General features: G+C 37.4%; 1 protein-coding gene across 2 annotated transcripts; it reads right to left on the bottom strand.

Moving 5' to 3' along the window:
* Window positions 1-13,423: 13,423 nt before the first annotated feature.
* Window positions 13,424-21,391, bottom strand: slc6a4a (solute carrier family 6 member 4a). 2 transcript variants are annotated; one of them, XM_081371530.1, is made up of 13 exons: window positions 20,855-21,391; window positions 20,092-20,226; window positions 19,543-19,765; window positions 18,102-18,240; window positions 17,853-17,987; window positions 17,583-17,686; window positions 16,648-16,775; window positions 16,336-16,448; window positions 15,811-15,942; window positions 15,553-15,652; window positions 14,920-15,020; window positions 14,195-14,362; window positions 13,424-13,654 (listed from the first exon to the last, which is right to left on the bottom strand). In XM_081371530.1, the coding sequence occupies exons 1-13, from the start codon at window positions 21,231-21,233 to the stop codon at window positions 13,571-13,573; spliced, it is 1,941 nt and encodes a 646-aa protein (XP_081227656.1). In that variant the 5' UTR covers window positions 21,234-21,391; the 3' UTR covers window positions 13,424-13,570. The 2 variants fall into 2 exon arrangements, with proteins under 2 accessions (XP_081227656.1, XP_081227655.1); XM_081371529.1 differs by lacking the exons at window positions 13,424-13,654; window positions 14,195-14,362 and adding an exon at window positions 15,400-15,441 and having other exon boundaries at window positions 14,964-15,020; window positions 20,855-21,351.
* Between the last annotated feature and the right edge of the window lie 2,076 nt (window positions 21,392-23,467).

Genomic DNA, 23,467 nt, shown 5'->3' on the forward strand with positions numbered 1-23,467 from the left:
CACACGCGTGATCATATGTAACTAAACCTATGCGCGTGAACTCGGCAATCGACTACTTTGGACTTCAACCGAAAAACAGGATGTAAACAGGTATTTGCGCTGGCTTAAATAACAATTTTTATACATATCTTTCACATCTACTGCAGTCAGATCCACTCGTGTTCACTCAGAAGGAATCACTCACATTTTCTGTGCACTTGTAATGACACATCAAGGATGTTAAGAGGCTAAAAGCAGGTTTAGTACTTGCCCCATTGAAGTCAACAGGGTGCAAATTTTAAAAATAGAATAACTCGGTGTAGGCAACACCGATTTTTGTCATTGTTCTCTGTATTGACAGCACTCCAAATGTACAAAAAAATGAGCTCAATGTTTAAATTGACCGGAGTTCTCCTTTAATAAAGGGGTGAGGCGTCATACTGATCGCTCTCTAAATCCTTTAAATGATGCGTTGCCATGGAAATAACGTCATAGTTGAAAGGTTTGTGGATGCCAGCAGAATATAACTATTTGAAACAAGTTTCTTCTCATTATTTTATTGTTAAATGGGGAACAGGGAGTGTTGTAAAAATTTAGCATGCTGTAGCATAATCGTCTAAACAAGCTTTAAAAGGCAAAAAGCTTAAATAAGAATGTAGCCTATAATGTCACGAAAATAAGCTTTAATTTGTTAGTTGAATTTGTTTCCAATTTTCGAGGCAAAGCGCTTAATTTAATGCTTTTTTATTTTTTCCTATTAAAATGTTTCAAATGAAATGTGGGGGAAGGTGGTGATGGTGGATGGCACAATACAGGCCTATATTTTTTCTTAAGTGTTTTGAATGAATATTTTATACACAACATTTAGCCTACAATCACACTTTTTTTTAATTCTTTCAACGCACCTGGTAGAATACAGTATTTCTATACTTTTATTTAAAGTATTTCTGAACTACTTTACAGAAGACAAATATGTGAAATATTAAATCAAAGTTTGAGACATGCAGCATAAATAGCCTATATATTTTCCCTTAAACAATAAAAACCTAAAATAACCTAAACTTGTCATGTCCATATTATTGTTCAGCTGCTCTACAACAGAATACCTTCATAATGAATGTGTGATCTCATTTCACAGCTTCATTTAAAACCTTTGGACACATGATTACCTTCAATGCAACATTAAGGAAGCTGTGTTCAAGGTGACAGTAAACACTCCACACCTAGATGACTGATGCTAAGGTCATGTTTCAAAGGGAGCTGTAGTCTGTCCCTAACCATCCTCATTAAGACAGAGAACCTGTTCCCCACAGTCACAACAACCTGATGACAAACACCACATAATTAAGAGGATGGCAGTTTGCTGTCACAGTCTTCTGGGCTCTGAGCCTGAAGATAGAGCCTGGCAATTTCACGAATAAAGAATAAAAATAAAACCGGCTCTCGAAACACCACAAAGACTTGCCGTCCTAGTCACAGATGAGTCAGCGTGACACGCATCAACAATTTGTCCTTTTTCGAACTCTGATATGTCTCCCATGTTGTGTGGGTTGCAATATTTTATGTACAGCTGTATTTCAACCTTCACACTTTGCTCTTACTGATGGAATGTAAATCAGTAAAGATTGGCCACCATGGCTGAGAATATACAGTATAGGTGTGATGCATCCAACACTATTGGATTCATTGTCCAACCCCATAATCAAATAGAGTAAAGAGTATGCATATTTGGCTTGCTGTCTGAAGGGCCAATGAGTGGATTATCTGAACGTGCTCCTCCTGAACTTTGTTCAAAATAAATAAATGATGTGATGAAGTGTGTAAGCAATGCAGCAATGCATGTGAAAGCCTGGGAGTTTTAAACAACATTCTGAACATGGAGCATCCGTGAAACCCCTGGTTGAAATGAGTAAAGAATTCCACAGACAGACGGCAGCGGGTGGGAGTGCTCCCGTCACCCATGTGTCATGCACATGTACGGAGGAGGGTGCTATTTCCAGGGCCTAAATAGAAGGGCCTTGATCATCAGTCTAAAGCTGATTGTTTTAGCCGCAGCTTTCTTTATTTTATTTAGAAAAAACTAGACTAATGCACACCAATTCAGCTGAGATTTGCACAGAATATATTCATCTATGGTGGAGCGTATGTAGGAAAAATTCATCAAATCCGTTAAAATATCTCGGCTACAGATTATTAAACCCACCCGTTCAATCTGAGCTCCATCCCCCATTTCATCCCAGCAGATGTAACATCAGTATGCTGGTGTTTTAGAGAGCTTGTGGCAAAAGACCACAGCCAACAATCAATGCAGACTCATTCTGTCAGAGAAAACAAGCAGTCAGCCGGAGACACAACACATATTGATTAGAAATGAGACACCACATTAAGAAATTATTTTCCTGGGTGTTGTGACAGTGATTTATGGAATCATTTCTCTGAGTTATTACTTTCAATGGTCGAATGTCTTATTGGTTGCATTACTATTCCTCATATTTTCTCAATACAGTTAAAATCCCATACTATGAGGTTTTTTTTATATTATTATTATTATTGTCAAACAGTAAAAGAACCACCACAACAATACATAAGGAAATGAAGAAGCATTGTCTGCTACTTCATGATGTCTTTTATGCTCAAATGTTGTTTTGCCACATGGGCACGTCTCACATTTTGTCTGTTATCACATGCTGTCTGCATCTGTCAGTGACCGTATCTCTGTCTCCCCGTGTGGATTAGCAGGGAGAGCAGGGAAAATAAGATTGAGATTAGGGAACACTGACTATCAGGGTTTAAGACAGACAGACAACAGCAGTCATGGCTTTTAATTAAAGTTCGACTCGGAGGGCTTGGCTCGGTGACAGTGAGGGGGGGGGGGGGGGTGAGAGGGCTGGAGTAAGAGGAATTGCTCCTTGGGGATTCGCAAAAATTCGAATACTCCCTTTCAGACGACAAAAAATATTTTAAACGAGAGAATGAAATTCAAATGATGCAGAAACAGATGCAGTGGACATATTCACACTGGAGTAGCATCAAGAACCACTTCATTATTTTTGTGATATCAGTCCTCCTAGTGTTAAATCCTGTTTAATCTCATTTGAGATGTCTCAACAGCAGCATTTCTGATGCAATGGAATATGAAACATCATATATCAGGATACATGCAGATACTCTCATCCTTTCCACAGAGCACTAGTCCTTCTAGTGGTGATATACTGGAATTGCAGCCTGTCTAAAGTCCTGTTATTACAGATTAGATTTCTTGAGTGTGATTGAGTTATAAAAACATTAAATCCACGTGATAGAGGATACAAAATCTCTAATATTGCAATTACAATTGAGGAAAGAATATAAAGCTCTAATTGAATGTATTTAGTACATATTGTCAGCCCCATTGTTTTCTGGCCAATGTACTTCCACGATTTTCTGTTTGCTCCTGATTATTGCACATATTTTTTTAATATCATAATATTACAGAGATTGCAGGTTAGGATTTCCATTTGTATGTAGGTACCAGAATTTTGAGATTTTCCATGATACTTATTTGTGTACAAAGCATCCAAAAATACAAAAACATCCTCTTAATAGATATCAACAGAACACTTTAGGTATTTCCATGACATTCAACACGTTATTAAACTTCCATGAGTTTGGAAACTTGCTTGGAAGTCACTTTTAATAAACCACTATTTAAAGGGGTAAAAAATCCCATTAATGGTTTAACAGTTGTGGGTCCAACACAGAGATCCATAATGTTCATGTTTCTTTTTCTGTCAGCAGTCATGAAATTCTGTTAGAAGTCAAGGAGAGGTGTTCTTCACTCCTGTTTCTTCTCAAGCAGCGAGTTGTAGCGCCCGGGGGAGTGTAAACAACAGCCGCGAGGACGACTATCACAACGACGATCATCAAACTCAATCCCACCGTCAGACCTGTGAAGGCATTTACTCTTTTAATATTATAAGATAAGCTTTCAGAACCATATAGAGTGGATATAAGTTCTTAGAACGTTTATTCTAGTTAGAACGCAAAGCAACTGATACGCGAGGAAGTCACGAGAATGACAAACGACAAAGATGTGCCCACCAAGACAGCGTCTCTGATTATCTTTTTATTTTATTTTATTTTTTACATTTTTTATCATGACAACAAAGCACGGTGTGTGCTTTTCTTTACCTATATGTTGTTGTCCGATGACATTCGCAAGTCGGTCCATGATTTTTCAGGAGATTTCACGATCTTGTTCGATGGATCCACGAAAACTTTTGTCCTGAAGACACGCAGACAGCGTCCCTGTTGGTCGTCACGTGATTGTTAAAATTTAGCTACAGATTCGATTCAGATTGAGCAAAATTATAAAATTAGATGCCAGCTTTGTAATTTGTAATCATTTGTTATGTATTTATTTTTGGTAATTTTCTATATTGTAATTATTTCTGTAAATGTCATCAGCAGAAGTGCAGACGTAAAGATAGATGGCAGCACTGATAATGAGTTTGATTGCTCTGGCATAGTAGAAAAACTCATCAGGTCGTCTTAGATAGAGAGATAGAGAGAGAGATAGAGATAGAGAGAGAGATAGAGAGAGAGAGAGAGAGAGAGAGAGAGAGAGAGAGAGAGAGAGAGAGAGAGAGAGAGAGAGAGAGAGAGAGAGAGAGAGCTTTCAATTTTTAAATTCAAGTTCAAGTTCAAATGTTAAATTCATTTATATGTAAATACACTAAGTGGTAGTTGCATATAGGCTGTCAGATTTCTTTAAAAATATCTTCATTTGAGTTCCGAAGATTAACGAAAGTCTTACGGGTTTGTAACGACATGAGGTTGAGTAATTAATGACTAAAGAATTTGTATTTTTGGGTGAACTAACCCTTTAACATGAAAAAGGTAATGGGTAACAACAGTACTACTAATATTGAATGTAGGCCTACAGTAGGCTATGTATCTATCAAACAAACCTCTAGCACTCTGCAATCTCCATGAGATGGCGCCACCTCCTAGATGATGATAGTGCAACAGTTGTGAAATGCTGACCTGTTAGTTAGTAATTGCAAACTAACTAAAGGTATGTTCTAAAATTTATATTGATTTATAACTTAATCATCATATTTTCCAATTTATCCAGATTGTTCAGTGATATTTTAACAACTAATCCGAGACCACCATATTTTAACCTGAGTTCACCATCATCTCTCTCTCCCACCCTTTCATTTGTTGCCATGTGTCTTTACTCTCAGCACCTCAGTCTATAAAGAAGGTGGATGGAAGTTAAAGGTCCCGTTGCATGCGATTCCATGTTTCAAACTTTAGTTAGTGTGTAATGTTGCTGTTAGGGCATAAATAATATCTGTAAAATTATAAAGCTCAAAGTTCAATGCCAAGCGAGATATTTTATTTAACAGAAGTTGACTACATAAAACGGCTCGTTTGGACTACACCCCTCTACATCCTGCATTAGTGACATCACCAGAACCGTTTCTTGACTAACCTCCGCCCACAGGAATGCTCCCTCAACTCTACTGGCTACTTGCGCACTTCTTATAACTTAGCCTACTGTGTTTACTCAGCTCTTACGGTGATTTTCTGAAGTAAAACTGACGCTTCATCTTTTGTGTGATGTACAATAAACTTTATTAAACTCATCAGTACATGTTTGATCATCATTCAGACAGCAGACTTGTAGGCTATTAATAAATAATGGATACATAGCCTACAAGCAGATGACAAATACGTTATAATAACTGTAATTAAACTACTAAACCATACCTGTTTCATCTCTATACAGCAATCTGACTCTGTAGGCATTATTGTCCGACTCGAAATGAACGCCGTTACTGAGAGTTTCTGATATTATCATCATTCCGTGAGATGAATTTTTCCTGACAGACTGAGCACGAGCTCATGAAGCTCCGCCCCCTGTGTCGTCCAGCAGCAGCTCATTTGCATTTAAAGGGGACACACTGAAACGGCTCGTTTTTCTGAGCCCCAAAAAATGTCAATTTAAACATGCTGTAAAAAATGATCTGTTAGGTATTTTGAGCTCAAACTTCACATACACACTCTGGGGACATCAGAGACTTATTTTACATCTTGTGAAAAGGGGCATAGAACGGGACCTTTAAAGTTCTGAGCCTTCTGAAAACAATTATAATACAGTGTATTGAGAATCGAGAGGAAAAGGAGGAGGTGGACGTGTGTGTGTGTATTTGTTGAGATAAGGAGGCATTCTTTGCGCACAAAATGAGTTCATTAGGCAGTTGCTTTTGATAAAGGGGCAGCAACTGGGGAGGAATGAAAGGTTTCATTTCCTGTCTTAGCAAGGCAACATATCACCCAGATCAGTTAGTGGCAGGGCAAAAGCTGGGTGACAGACAGACAGGAGAATAGAGGAAGAGGAGGAGAGAAATACCAGGATTCAAGGAGCTAATACAAACAGAGAAAAAAACAAACGCTGACTTATATGCAGAAAATACATACAGTTCACAGATCAAAGATAGGTTTCTATAAAAGGAAATATTGCAAATGTTTATAGGCCTATAACATGAAACATTAAAGTTGAAATCAAAACTTGAAATGAAATCCACCATGAAATCAAAATTGACCATTCTTATTTTTATGGAATATTGCAGGATTTATAATAAATTATTTATCCACATCATCATTATTTTTTTAATTAATGTGCTCTTGTAATCTTTAATCAAATAACTTCACCTCTCCCTTAGAGTGTTTACTGGCGCGAGGGCGGGACAACCTGTCACTCACATGACATCACACCGATCGGTGGCTGATTTGAATGCATGCCGTGCATTAGAAATTTTGCCGAATTTTGCCCGACTTGATACAGCGCCGACGCCACGTGACTGTGTAGTAGTATGACAACGGTCACGTGGGTTTCGTGTTTATTCGAAGTTCGAACATCTTCAGATAGATAGATCGCTCCAAATATGTAAATGCGCACAAATCTGTTTTTCATAACAGTAAATTCTCTTTTCATGTAGTCGCTATGTTATATTGTGTCATGTTTATGAAAATAAAACTGATTAAAAAAACATAGACCCAACTACATTGGTATTTAAATAGTAGCCTATAGGCTTGTGTTGAACTTTATTCTTGTACAAACAGACGCTGTTGCAGACAATAAGTATTAAATGGAAACGTATTTGAAACGTGCAGTAGTTGACAAATATTGCATTAATTTCACTTCAGCTGTGGTAAAGTATGCAAACACCACGTGAGCGGTCACTACGGGAAGCAGAAAGCGTCCGACTTCACGTCTCCGTTTGCAGCCGATGTCGAACACACCGTTTATTTCTTTTTAAGAACTTCCGTTTCAGGCCGTACACAAAAAGTCACATAACACAGACATAGGAATGAGTTACAATCATATTTCAATATATTCATTTTCCACCCACTACAATACAATCTGATTTCACTAATTAAACCTACATGTTGCTCTTACATTCTCTTGTGTTTCTTGTTTGCTGTTTATTTGTTGCACATTTGTAGCCTGTTTGGCACATGAGGCTATAACTCCCTGTGATGTTTATGAGGTATGATGTGATCTCACCATTAAATATTCCATGGCAACTTCGGCTTTTATATTTTGCCAACATTTGTAAGGGTCACCAACACACAAAATAAAACAAGTATAAGTGGTTGAGAATGCAACCATTAAAACCAGCATCATAAATGTAACACGCATTTGCTGCCATTCGTTAAACAGGTTACAACAGTTTGGCTACGTTTACACGTGGCCGGCTATTTTCATAAACGGACATATCACCCTCTCCGTTTTTAGGAAGTGTTCGTTTACACAAACCCATGTATATGCCGTCAAGAGCATGCCAAACCTGTAGGTGGCAGTGTAACGAGAAGCTCAAGCCCATGTTAGCCAATCAGAATCCCGAAAATATAGGTCGCTCCTTTGAGCAGTGCAAGTTCTGTCGCATACTGTGATGTCGACTGCCTAAAACTCAGTTTTTCTCAGTTTACATGCAAACGTGCAAACAGAGTTTTCAGAGTTTTTTAGAAAGAATCGTTTTCAGAGGCGAATTCTCCGTTTGCGTGTAAACGAGGGCCACAACCGAAGGGAAATGTCTCCGTTTTTCAAAATAACCATGTAGGCTACGTGTAAACGGGGCCTTTGTCTTGCGTAGAACATTTTTTAATAAATCTTTGATGACTGAATAAGTGAAATTCACCTTTATTCCACAAGGTGGCAATGTCTGATACACAATAATGAAGTGACGTTTCACTCATAGTTACTGCAGGCAGAAAACAAAAGAAGAGGAAGTATCATCAGCAAAACTTGAAATGGCTCAGCGATTTTCTGCAGAGCAAGTACTGAACGCAATCAAATATTAGTGTCACTGTGTCACTTGATGGTGGATCTGGTGAAGAAGCTGTCAGCGATCAAAATATTGACTTTGAAGGTGTTGAAAATTATAGTTTTGAGAATATGTTTGAATAAGATGCTGAATGTAGGCCTACCTGGAAATGAGCTCAAGTACAGTGATGATGGTATAAAACATTTGCTCAAACTGAACCTGTCCAAGCTCCAAAAGGTAACAAAATATGATTTATTTTATTCTTCTGTAATAGTCTAATATCAGGAGAGTTTTATATTATTGCGGCAGGTAGAGAATAGAGATCCATCCGTGTTAGATATAGATGTCGTTGTCGCTAAAGACCCGAATATGTAATTGCTAATGATTGGCGAAACATTCATGCATTTAAGGGTTAAAAGCGATAGGTTTATAGCTATTTTTGTTTTGAATTGCTTTTAAGTTTTGTCAATATTCCATCCATAATGATCGATAACTAAAAACGCGATTTCTATTTGTTTTTTTTCTGTCAGTATGTAAATGTAAATATACATATAAATAGTAAATTTACTTGTAGGTAAAGACTCTTGCAGTTGAACATGCTCCCTGCTTTTAAGTGACCTGTGACAAGTGTAGTCAGTATAAAACTGAGAAAAGTAACTTTTCTGAGCTAATATCAGTAAGAAAGGTCAAAATGATAGGCTTACAAAATCACCGAACAAAAACATTAAAGCAAAAATATGAGCAGAGTGGGTGTGTGAGAGCAGCCAGGCAGATAAAGAGATGGTGTGATCGTTGCAGGGGAGAGAGGGAGATGTGACAGCGTTTAATATAGATCCTCCAGTCTGATAAAACTGACAGGAGGTTCCCATTCCCAGAAGCTACTCATAGGAAATTGCCAGTATGAAAAACAGAGAGAAAGAGAGAGAAGGGTTACGTGACTGACACCTCTCATTACTCTGTATTTCCTCTCTCTCTCTCTCTCTCTCTCTCTCTCTCTCTCTCTCTCTCTCTCAGCTGTAACTCAACAACACTGTGTGTATGTATCTGAGTTCAGTTTGTGTGAAAGCAGAGGAGTATTTATTCAGTCTCTGGGTTCAGAGGCCCAGGCTTCACATACAATGTATAAATTAGTCCCTGATGACAGAAACTCATTCTGTCATTCAGAATTTGAGATGCATGTGACTCTCAGTGAACCGAAACGAGTTCTTGCCCAGTATCGTTCAAGATTCTCAATGCAGTTCATGAATTATCATGAATTATATAATCATTTTACAAAAAAAGAAAAAAGATTTTAAATTTCTTTTTGAATATATTTACAGCATCATTACTCCAGTCTTCAGTGTCACATGATCCTTCAGAAATCATTCGAATATAATATTGGTGCACAAGTACATTTCTTATTATTATCAATGTTGAAAACAGTTCTTCTTAATATTTTATGGAAACATGATTTTAGAATTTCCTGATGAACAGAAAGTTCAACAGAATAATATATATTTGAAATAGAGATTGTTTGTTACATTATAAATGTCATACTGTAACTTTAGATCAATTTAATGTGTCCTTGATGAAATATATAACAAAACAAATGAGTACAAAATAGTAACAAAACAAATTTTCATAAATTATTATTAAATCTGAATGGAACCTATTAACTTGGTAATATTTAATAGTATGTTTAAAGTTTATTAACACATGTAGTCCTTTAAGAATAATATAACCATTTAAAACACACCAAATTGAAGTAATTTCAGCATAAAACATATTTGTACTCCGGTATGAAAATTAGATTTATCATTTAAGACGTTAATGCAGCCGGCATTAACTTATTTCTATTGGTTTGATAATGTATCTCTTAAAGCAGAAAATGATCTTGTGGTTCACTTTGTGGAGTGTCTCCTTTAGGGAATTAGGAAGATGACTGATAGCCCATGTCAATTCGAGGAGAAGCTTCGAGTCCTCTGTGACTTGTGGTGGAGAGTAGAAGCGTGTGTATATGTGTGCAATCTGCTCCTCTGTGAGCAAACCCTAATTTATCTGTGTCCAAACCCACCTGATAACAGGCTCTCAGGGTGGAGTGTGGGATAAGTGGGCTTTCCAAAGATGGGATAGAGTGAATCATGAATTAGCTCAAGTGATTCAGATGCAATCAACTTTAGTCATAGAATTTTAATGAGTTAACATTCTTTTGTTTTTCATGACCACAGCTGTTGGAAAGTGTGGGGGTCAGTAAGATTTTTGAATTCTCTTATGGCTGCATTTATTTATTCAGAAATACAGTAAAAAGCAATATTGTGAAATATTGTAATATTAGGTTAAAATAAAAATGTATAAATTAAATATTGTCAGCATCATTATTCCAGTCTTCAGCTTCACTTTATCCTTTTGAAATCATTCTATGATTTAATGCAAAAGAAACTTTTATTATTATTATTATGTTGAAAACAGTTGTGATATTTAATATTTATTTTTATTCTTTGATAAATATAAAGTTCAAAAGAACAGCATTTTTTGACATTTTTACATTTTGTAAACATTATTAATGCCTTTACTGTCACTTTTGACCATTTTAAAATGACCAAGTATTCATTTCTTTAAAAACATCTTACTGACCCCAAACTTTTGAACTGTATTTTTATGATTTACTGGTTAAATATTTAATAAGAAAAGACAAATAGAAGAAATTTAAAAAAATTAAATTTTAAAAGAAATGATTAAACAAATTATTTTACTTTTTTCACTTTGTTAGAAAAAAAATGTACCATGATAATTCCATGCATGCTTGAAGTAAAGAAAATAACATTATATATGAATATTATTCAGTACCATGTAAGTTCTTGTACATTTTCTTCTGTGTAAGCAACAAATTCTTTGAAGTAAAAATACACAATAGGAACGGCAGTCAAATACCTCCATATTTGTATTATAAACACAATAAAGACTCACATCCATTATACATATACCTTTATTTTATATCTCTTAATAATTCATATATGTCTTTGTCCTATACATATTTTCTCTTAACAGTCTTGGAGACATACATAGATCATAGTTAGTACTATAGATTTTTCAATACTTTGATAGACAGAATATTAAATTCTGTTGAGAAAGAAGAGGAAAAGTCAGCACTGGACTGAAGCACACACCCACCCACACACACACACACACACAGATGCACAATATAGACTCACGTCTACGGCATGCACACACACACTGACCGTGGCTTATTACTTTTCTACCTCAAATGTACAGCTCAAACATGTCAGTTCGACAGAGAAATCGACGTCCTCACATTTTTCCCACTCTACGAAATCAACGAGTAACAGAACGTCGGACCGCACAAACAGCAAGACTCACAAATTACACATGCATTATGCACATACTTAGATGTCCAGTCACACCTTTCTTTTCTCATGAGAAAAAAAAAAGTCGGAATCAAGGCTGAAGCGTCTGAAACAAGCACATTAGTTTTTGGTTTCTGCTAATTTGTGTAACTCACATAAAGAAATATGTACAAAAGAAATGCTCAGAGCCCCATGTTGATATTGAAGAGCATGCTAGTGGTCGATCAATATGGGTTTTTCAATAAACGAGTCTTAAGACTTATACATTTGGTTTCCCCAGTCCTGAATATTTGGTCCCATCCTTGTAAATGCTACATGTAAATGGAAACTGGTATAGGCAGACAAAGAGTTCCAGTTGTAAATAAACAAAATAAGGATTATGTGAATGAAATGCGCCACAAATAAATACCCATATGTCTAACAGTTGATACATATCCACAAAAAGTAGGCTAAACACTTAACAACTGTTTCATACGGGATTGGTGGACAAAGACACACACATAAACACTCACTCAAACACACAAACACACCTGTGCAAAAAAAAACCAAATACATCTGGACCTAAATAAAAGGTCTAATTTGGGCTCTTGCTTCTCTCATTTAAAACATACAACCGTAACCTACATTTACCCTTACCACATCTGAAATGAACAAAAAAAACATTAACACATTTTTTAAGTAAGAAAAAAAGACAAAATATCCATGATTAGTGATGGATTCAGTCTTTAAACCAAAAACAGATTCATTGAAGTCATACTTACTGTACAAATTTCTGTAATAACAATAAAGAATATGGCCTTATGTAAATGTGTGTACATGTAAAATATACCTGAAATTGGTCACAAAACCATAATATAGCAATCTTTATGTATTTAGTTAGTATTAAAAAAAATGTATTGTAGAAAAACAATATATATATATATGTATGTTATATCTTCATAAAGTAAATTGAACCATTTGTGCGTCCATTCCTGTTCCTATCCCAAACTTAACTGAACAGATATACCAGCATTCAAAAGTTTGGGAACAGTAAGATTTTTTTTTTTTTAAAAGAAGTCTTTTATGCTCACCAAGGCTGCATTTATTTACAAAACAAAAAAACAAAAAAAACATTGTGAAATATTATTACAATTTAAAATAAGTGTTTTCTATTTTAATAAATTGTAAAATACTGAATTTTCAGCATAATTACTGCAGTCTTCAGTGTCACATGATCCTTCAGAAAATCATTCTAATATGATGATTTGATGCTCAAAAAACATTTCTTATTATTATCAATGTTGAAAAAAACTGTTGTGCTGCACAGTATTTTTGTGGAAACCATGATATACTTTTCCCAGGATTCTATGATGAATAGAAAGATAAAAACAGCATTTATATGAAACAGATTTTTTTTGTAACAAAGTAAAAGTATTTACTGTCACCTTTGATTCGTTTAATGCATCCTTGCTAAATAAAAGTAGTAATAATCAAAAAAAAAATAAATAAATAAATAAATTCTTACTGACCCCAAACTTTTGAATGGTGGTGTACATATAGTCCTGAACCACACACACACACACATTTTTATATATATATATATATATATATATATATATATATATATATATATATATATATATATATATATATATATATATATATATATATATATATATATATATATATAAAATGAACAATGGAAGGACAAAAACACAATCTCAAGAACTTTCCACGTCGGTCAGTAACTCAATTGAGCGATGACTGGTAACACATGGACGGCAAGAATACAATAAACAACGGCTGTATTCGGAGGCCTGGCCCCACCGTCACACAATACAGGTAGCAGACTCCTCTGGGGTGAGGTGTGAAGGGAGGTCGGCCGGGGCCCTTACAGGAGCCACGGGCCCGCCGCGTTTGTGCTACATGTCCAGCAGAGGACGATATGTGTCACACGGCATTGGTGATGACAATTGTGTCTCTCTGAGGGCCGCTGGACCCCGAAGCCTCAGGGGTAATGCTTTTTAACAGACGCTATGGGGGTAAGCAGTGAGAGTGGCACAAATGTTTAACATCATGAACTGTGAAAACATTTAAGCAACTGAAAAAACTACAGCAAGTGAAGACAGTTACAGCTCAACTTCAAAGAAATGTCTTAGAGACTGCTTATAAATTAAAGGATTTCACAATGCGTTGCAATTCTTTAGCAGTTAAATAGTGAACAGCTGTGGGCTAAAACTCTCCTCTGTGAGAGACATAATTACTCACCCAAAACCTGACATGCTAAAAGCACTGGTAGTTATATCACAGGAGCAACAAAGATTAACCTTGTGTCATTTTTCACCATCTGCCAAACACACATCCTGTGACTAAACACACACTCTCAAAGTCACTGTATGGATGTATGTAGTGACTGACAGCCATGAGGCCCTTTGATGTCTATCTTCACGTCTCAAACAAAGAATGCATTGCAGCATAATTGTGTTTGTGCTGCTGTAATGTGTTTAAATGTTACCTGATCAGACCAGATACAGTCATGTACGTGTTTTGATGTTTTAGTCTGTCTAGGCTCACCTGTTTGAAGGTTCCTTTGGTGGTGATCAGATAGTAGACCATGTAGGAAGGCACACAGATGAAGGAGGAGACTCCAATGCAGTAGCCGAGCACTGTGGTCCAGAAAGGGTAGAGGTAGTCAAACAGCTTCACCTCGGGAGGGAATGCCAGGAAACTCACAATAATGAACTACAGACATGAAACAATGAGGAAAAAAGAAAAAAATGTTTTTGTTTTTATTTCAAAACTGTATTTGCATATCTGACATGCTGGGATCTGTTGTCATTTACATTCTCAGGTTGGTCCAAACCTGTATGACTTACCTTTTTTCTGTGGAACAAAAATATAATATATATATATATATATATATATATATATATATATTTTTTTTTTTAAGTCATACGTTTATTTTGGACCTCATTGACTTTCATTGTAAGGGCAAAAACAGTTTAAACAAATCCTTAACAACAACAACAAAAATCTTCATTTGTGTTCTGCAGAAGAAAGTCATACATGTTTGGAATGACATGAGGGTGAGTAAATAATGACTATTTTAATGTATTTGTAAGTGAATGCAGTCCTTTCTGGACTGGATTTACAGTATATAGCCCAAGCAGTGTAGCATATGCCAATATTATGGGTATGAAACCTAGGGAATGCATAAACCGATACAATGTATTCATTGAAAGCAATATAAGTTGCTTAGGCAAGTCACCAGATGCATAAATGTTATGTAATGGACTGACCAATAGGAAGCAGGGACAGATGGCTACCCAGCAGACCCTCCAGAAAATACCAGGGGCAAAGCCAAGCATCAGCTGCACGTCGTTGCAGAAACGTGTCGTCCCTGCAAGTATTTTACAAACACACTTAGTGCACATTGCCTGAAGCGACATATCGGATTACGAAACTATTGAAGTGCATGATAACATTTTGGGACTTATAAATGGTAGGTGGATGAGAAAGAACAGATGGACAACAGCAGAGAATAAAGTGATAGAATGACTAAACAGTTTTATAGTTTGACATTACGACTTCTCTCCCTGTAGCAGTGACTAAAATGAGATTTTCATAGACTCTCATAGGAAAGGGTACACAGTCCAAAAATAAGAAATATAAAGGACACAAGCTAGGAGGTTTAACAGCAATGCTCAGACAGTCTTGAAGAGTTCTGAGGGAGTTGAGGAACTGTAATACAAAAAAACTGTGACGTGTCAAAAGTATACCTTTTCTGGCTCCAGCTTAAAAGCCTCTAGGGATGATCTTGTCTAGACAATTCATCAAGAAACTACGTAAGAGTTTGTTTGCACTTAGTTGCGTCAAACTGACACTGAATTAGAGGGATGTTTTGAATGATTTAGCTGGAATCCAATACTTACCATAGAACCAGGAAACAGCAATGACCTCGAGGAAGACTACCGTGATAACAGCAGGGCCCGTGGCATACTCCTCAAATAGTTTAACAACAAACGCACCTCCCTAAAAACACATTACGCTAGTATTAAAAGGAATAATGAATGTGCACACTTTGGAAAATGACATGTTGTTTTGGTAAAATTCCAAGTTTGGTCTCTGGACAATGTTTATAGACCTCCAATGCAAAACAAGATTTTTGTTAGCTGTGCTGTTAGACTCACGTAGGTGAGAGTCGAGAGGGCGCCCAAATAACAGACACACACCAGGCCGAGAACAAACCATTCTCTTCTTTTGGCCAATAGGTGGGGGAACTCGTCCAACATGGCTGTAATTACACCTTCCAGACCAGCAAACTGTAGTGAAAAGCAAGAAAAGCAGGGGATGATAGAAAAGTAGGTCAAGGACCCATTGAACCTGTACAGGCATTAATCCAAATAATGCTCGTTACGGTGAATATAGCACTAACTCAGTGGTTTTTGACAGGGACAAACATTATAATGAAAGAAAATTAGACTACATATGGAGTTATTTAATTAGCAGACTGTAATAAGCCATGCCTAACATGACTTCATTGTGAGTGTGATCACTATAAGGACAGGAATGGGTTAACTATGCGCACTAAAGCTTAATGTAATGAAACACTGTTGACAATACATCATTCTAAATTCAGAGACAATAAGCTGAGTAAACAGGGAAAAAAGCTAATTCATTAAGATAAAATTGTCTCGAAAGAAAGAAAGACTGACCGTGCTATCCAGCCCCAGCATAATTATCATGAGGAAGAATATGATGGCGAAGAACGTAGCAGCAGGCATATTGGCAATAGCCTCAGCATAGATGATGAAGAGCAGACTGGGACCTTCGAACACATGCATTTAATCAGCACAGGTACATCAAATGTAATTTCAATGTAAACGGCCATATCAAATTGTATGGCTTCTCACAAACTTTCGTATGCAATGATTTATTTGGTATTATGGTTTAAATAATTAAAAATTCTCTAATTCGTACTTATTTGAATGGAAATGGGAGCAAACATAAAGAAACGTGGTGCTCACCAGCATCCTTAGCCACAGTCTCCACACCTTGGTGGCGCATCTCTGCCATGTAGCCTAGCACTGTGAAGATCACAAAGCCTGACAGGAAACTGGTCAAACAGTTCACTGAGCTTGTGATCAATGCATCTCTGAAAATCAAAGAGAGATATAAAGATTTGAGCTAAAGGAAAAGAGACGAATAAAAAGATAGTTCAAACAAGGAGCAACACAAAAAAAAGGGTTCTAGAAAACAAAACTAGAATTTCTGGAAAAAGTAAGAAAATCTGAGTGGTGATTACGAAAAGGTGTAGTGGCTGTTTGCCAGGGCATTATATAAACCTGCATAGAAACACATGCAACAAGTTGCAGGGGGAATAAAAATGGTGCAAAGGAATGGCTGTTCACGGTTTACTTTCCCTTTGTGTTTATGAGAGAGGCACCTAAAACCTATATTTACTCTTCTAGCTGACCCTGTTAGCCTATGTCACTGAGGTCACTCAGGCCTGTTGCCTTTACTATTCATCTTTAATCATAAGAGAATAATGACAAACATTGTCTGAACCACTTCCTGAGAGAAAAAATATCTTATCAGTGTGTTTTGGGAAAGTTTCCTGGTCAGAGCTAGAACTCGACCAACTCCAACCTTGAAGAAGTGGTGTATCTGTGTGTGTGTGTGTATGTTTCAGTACACTTTTACTGGCAGGAAGGAGAGCTGAAATTACCATCTGCAGACATACTGGAGCCTAGAACCTCAGATTGGTGACCTCAGCAGGTCACTTTGTGCCTAAACCGGGATTTTGACTGACATCCAAATAATAAATAGAGATAGGCTTCTGACAAGCAGTGCCTTTATCGATCGGAATCATTCAACTTGCTGGATGACGTAGTTAGTGACCTGTGTAGTTGCTGTATTTCCCCTACAATAGAAAATGACGGTATGAATGTGAGGTATGTACTTGTAGCAGTTGTTATGAAAAGGATTGTAGCTGGCAAAGGCCAGGAGAACACCAAAGCCAGGACCCAGAGAGAAGAAGATCTGTGCAGCTGCATCAAGCCAAACCTGAAAAAACACAGATGGAGTGATTTGTCTGTAAAGATGTTCATTCATCCATATCATATCTGACAGATGGCAAGGAGTATTTGTTTAGGAGGAAGACAGACATAGCAACCAACACAGATTGTGCAATATCTAAGTATTCAAAATGGTTGAATTAGTTTCCACTCACTGAAGTGGTTAGAAGTTTGCTCCAATCAGGTTTCAGGAAGAAGATCACTCCTCTCCATGCTCCTGGCAGGGTGGCCCCTCTTACCAACAGGATCAGCAACACCAGGTATGGAAAGGTAGCCGTCACCCACACTACCTACCAGAGAGAGTCATGAAGAAGCTGCTAAACAAAGGGTGCAACTTTTGAACAACAGTCTAAAGTCAAGGTTGCTATTTTTCCCCTTGCCTTGAGGTTTTCTGTATATCTTACCTTGCCAGATGTCTTGACCCCTTTCCAGATGCTGAAGTAGACAACAGTGAAGATGAACAACAGACAGAGGGCTAGCTGCCAGCTCACCCAGCCCAGCTGATGAAGACCAGGGGACAGATGAACCTGCAACACCTGCCGTCTAAGGACATGAGAGAACATTTTATAAAGGCATTCCCGTAGAAGCTACTATTGTGAGATTAAGGTGCCACAGAATAATAAAATAAAAATCGGAACACTGTAAAACATTATATGATCAATAAGTTAGGACAATGTATGTTTTTACATCGCTTTAACTCGTCAAAATAAGTCAAGCAACTTTTTTTTATAAGTTATACAAAATTCAACTTGTTTTTTTTTAAGTCAGGTTAATGTAATTTAAAGGGGTGGTTGATTATGATTATGATTTCACTTTTTAAATTTTAGTTAGTGTGTAATATTGCTGTTTGAGCATAAACAACATCTGCAAAGTTACAATGCTCGAAGTTGAAAGCAAAGGGAGATATTTGCTTTTAAAGAAATCCCTTTTTAAGGACTACAACAAACGGCTGGTTGGGACTACACAACATTCCTCCCGAGTTAGTGACATCAAAATTTACATAAACCCCGCCCCCGGGATGTGATTTATTATCAAGACAGAATATGCTAATCAATGATTAGAAGATAACTACACATAAGCTACATAAATTCATCAACTAACCATTCAGAAATGTCCTGTTGCATTCTACATGTTGTCACCTCTTCTTGAGTCTCTCCATCATTGTCTGAATCCGGTTTGAACATAAAAGGCTAAAAGTGCACTGAAATTTTCAGTGCACGTCTGTGTTAGTGCAAGCTGTTGAAGCTCCACCCTCTGCAGCAGCAGCTCATTTGCATTTAAAGGAACAGAGACAAAACGGTGCGTTTTTGCTCACCCTCAAAATATTTTTAAATTTTAACATGCTATCTAAAAATATCTGTAGGGTATTTTGAACTAAAACTTCACATACACACTCTGGGGACATCAGAGATTTATTTTACATCTTGTGAAAAGGGCATTATACCACCCCTTTAAGTTGAAATTACTTAAACATTTAACACTTAAACAAAGTTGATTGTACTTAAAAATTTAAGGCAGCAACTTTTTTTTTACAGTGAAGGTGGATCTTCCAGGAAAGGACTGATGAGTGTAGGACAGTTAGATAAGAACACGGAGCAACATTTATATGGAAAACAGGAAATTCCGGCATCACATAAAACATATGGGAGCAATCAACAAAATAAAGTCTCTAAATCTCTCGTAAAGCAGAGGAAACAACACCCAATCCTGCCTGCATCTTTCGGGATCTTCCTCATTCAAACACAAAAGTCTCTTGATGGTACATGAAGCCTGGTGAAGGCAAAGTTCTTAGTTTCTATCCCTTTAAACCTGGACTTGCACTTACATGCACTTACATGCACTTACATATAGAACTCCTCAGCAGGAGAGATGGAGTTTTCGGTCCAGGAGACATTCAAGTCGGTGGACAGGTAGTGGGTGCAGTTGGGAGTGTTCCACCGGTTGTTGCAGGTGGTCCAGGGCAGTGTGGTGCGAAAGGAGGACAGGAGGTAGTAGAGAGCCCAGGCCATTATGGTATTGTAGTAGAAGGCAATGTAGAGTGCAATGATGCAGATGGCAAAGCCTATACCTGGAAAAGAACAGGAAAAACAAATGTCTAACTGGGTTTCAAGCACCTTCCACTTTAGTGGAGTGGGTGACATTTAGGGCCAAGTTCCATTTACATATAATTAAGTTTCTTAAGCAGCTGGCATTTTACCAGGTAAATGTGACAATTTCCATAACAGAGTCCTGGCTATCAACAAAGAGAGAGTGAAATCGGTAAGAAGTTTAGAAGAATGTCAAGGGAGAGTGTACTATCAGCCCAGCACATGTCAATCTGCCACTATCTGTCTGAGTGTTAACCCGGGTCCTCTGTCTCAGAAGTCTGAATCTTGTGAAGCGAACCCTTCTTACCCTTGAAGATGGGGCAAATGTGTTTCCAGATGGAGATACACCCACTGCGGTGAAACTGGCCCAAAGCCAGTTCCATGTAGAACAGAGGCACGCCACCAAAGACAGCCATCAGCAGGTACGGCAGGAGAAAGGCACCTGTGAAGCACAAGGATTTAAACAGGAAGTACAACTTGATCTTCACGGTTCCAGTGCATTGGTCTAAACACATCCTGAAAGCACTATTATACTAACAATAACAGCATAAAAGGCGCTAACATACACAAAAAGTTCCTGTTCAGACAAGCCCTCTGTGCTTGATTAAAGCTTTATACGTGAGCTTTTGACGTGAACGCTAGATAGCTGTTGATTGAGTAGCATTGAGCCAGATTATTAAACAATATGAGAAAGTCCCACCCATGAGAGCCACAATTATTGGCGTTGGATGCGATGAGTGTCTCCTTGCCCACTCTATCTCTCACGCACTCCCCTTGCATGGTGAAACAGGAAATTACAAAGATTTTATTACTTCAAATTCAATGAAAGGAGACTAAAGCCTGTTCGCACTGAAGATGCTAGCTGGATCGCACAAAGAGCAGAGACAACAGCAGAATTCCCCATTGTCTATTTGTTCTTTTTAAGCAAACAGTACCTAGTTGATCTTGTCTTTAAGACGGAAATCTTTCTTTTAATGGGATGCAACACAATATTTGTTTAACTCCTCTAGAGCGCATCACACTTATGTGTCTCAGTGTTGCCTACTAGTGTTCCTAACTTTTGACCTTACCCCCTCCGTTTTGGTAGCAGATGTAGGGAAAGCGCCACACATTGCCCAGGTCCACTGCATACCCGATTACCGACAGCAGGAAGTCCATCTTTTTGCTCCAGGTCTCCCTAGGTGGATCCAGGCTGGTCTGCTGGACCACCAGAGTCCTGAATGTTCCAGGGGTGCTGCCCCTGTCCGTCCCAGCGCCTGCACCTTCCCTGGGACTTTGTGGGGATGTGCTGGGATAACCGTTGGAGACCTGCCCAGACCCGGAGCAGGATTTCGGACCCTTATCCGCAACGCTGTCCGCAACCAGCCTGCCATTCTCTTGCGACTCCTGTTCTTTCTCCTGCTTTCCCCCGTCCTCTTGATCCATCATCATTGGTTGTTTCATCTCCATGGTGAGGACTGCTGTTAGGGCTGAGAAGGTGGTCCTCTTGCACTGGCTAATATCGTGCCCATGAGGGGATAGAGAGCCTGGAGAAGAGGGGCTGGGTGTGGAACAGAGCGGGCAGGGATGGAGACAGCAAGGAGAGGGTGACTGGTCCTTAACCTGTATGTTTTAACAAGCTCAGGTGGGAAAACAAGGAAGGACTGCTCAGGCCCAGCTGCAGAACAAAAAAAGGGGAATTTAACATGGATTTACCCCTGTCATTCTCATAAAAAGTGTTCTTAAGAAGTCACACATCATCTTTGACAGAAAAAACATATGCTGTTTTGCAAGGTTTCTGAAGATTTTGATTAAATATACCCTTAAAACACGGCTGTAAAACGCTAAGTGAACTCTGTACATGCCACAGCAACTTTAAGCCTTAGGGATATGCCAAACACATATTTATTCTCACTATGCCTGACACTTACGATACTCGAATTACAATAAGAGACTCTACCTGATGTTACACACAGATAAACCAAAAACATGCACTTAACCCAACCTTGACACTAATTTAAACAGATATTATATACATTTGGTATGTAAACATTTAACAGTGGAATACTGAACATTACAACATGTTAAACTCATGTAAAAGACTAATTACAACTATTTTTATTTGTATTTAAGGTCAGAAATAAAGGGTCAAACAAGTTTAACACTTGTTGATCAATACCAATTAATCCATCACTATTTAATACAAATATATTATATTGCATTTTAATAAAAGTGTGATTCAACATCTAAAATTGTCTGGAGGGTAAGTTGCTTCCAGCAACTGCATTTCTTTCCGCCTAGCGTTCTCTAAAAGCTGTTTGTAATTACTAGTTGAGGAGTAGTGAGGCAGGTGGGCGCAGCGACCAGAGTGAGAAGATATTAACCAATACATCAAAACATAATGATTAAAATAATGTCAGGAATAATTGAAAGGGGAATAAAAAATATTCCCTGCTTGCCTTTTCCTCATACTTTTGCCTAATTATAAACAGCATTTCATTTAGTTTCCATCAGGGGATATTTTTTTCTTGCCAAAAATGTTTATTATTTATTCAAAGTGAATAATTTGTTCCGCTAAAACACATTTTGAAAAAAAGACAAATGCTATTAATGATTTTATGATGGCTGTGGAGAAGGTGGAAAGCGTTCCGCACTATTAAAATCAGACAAAAAGTGAAATGTTAAAATGTTTGCGCATATCCAGCATGGCAACTTATCAATACAATTAATTTGAATGTAAAAGTTGAATCGTCAAACATGAGTACGCATACAGGAAAATTACACTTTTTTTTTATGTGGAATGATAAAAAAAAAAAGGACAAGCAAAAGTTACATTATCATGCCATAGTATCAATCATCTAATTAAAACATAATGACAATGTAAAACTAAATTTCATTTTTTTTTAGCTGCCTCCACTCATCCTCCTCATTCAAGTGTCACAAGATAAAATAATAAATAACACTAATTTACTAGTTTTACCTAGGATGGTTTTCTTGACAAAGATTATCTGATTGGCAAACTGCCTGATTTTTATTATTTACAGCTGTATCTCTTTGCTACTTTCCGCCCGCTCTTCTTTGCACACACTAAATCAACCCACAAATCGGCTCTCTTTTACAAACCCTAAATCAACCCTCTTAATGCTGAACGTCTAGGACACCTCGTCTCAGTTTTTCTTTCTTTCCATAATTCATAATTATAGATAATATGCAAGGTCAAGATCAGTGCAGCTTTGTTATGGTAGGAGTTTGTTCGGTTACCAGGATCACAAGATTACCAGGACCTCAAGCCAAATGTGTGTAAAATAACCCATTACTCCACTATCTTCATCTATTACACATCTGATACTGTATACACATAAATGCCAAATGAAATAAAGTTAATATGAACAGTTTTACAACCACTAGATACTGAGATAAAACACTTCCAGTCTCATTGTAGCATCATTAGACCTAATAAAATGAGTTATTCTTGGTTCTCAAAAACCTCCACTACAGCAGAACTAGACTTCTACATTTTAATGAACTTAAAATGTCTGTTAAAGTACAACTTGACGATAACATAAATCAACATAAAACTTTGGACAAAGAATCAACGGCATACACAGAAACATCAAAATGCCTCCTGTTACACATGCAGGCGCATACAGACACACACAAGCAAAGACTTGCCACCCCAAATCGCTTCGTTAAAACACACACGC

Source organism: Scardinius erythrophthalmus (genome assembly GCF_964197995.2).
Source record: "Scardinius erythrophthalmus genome assembly, chromosome: 7".
Classification (NCBI taxonomy): Eukaryota; Metazoa; Chordata; class Actinopteri; order Cypriniformes; family Leuciscidae; genus Scardinius; species Scardinius erythrophthalmus.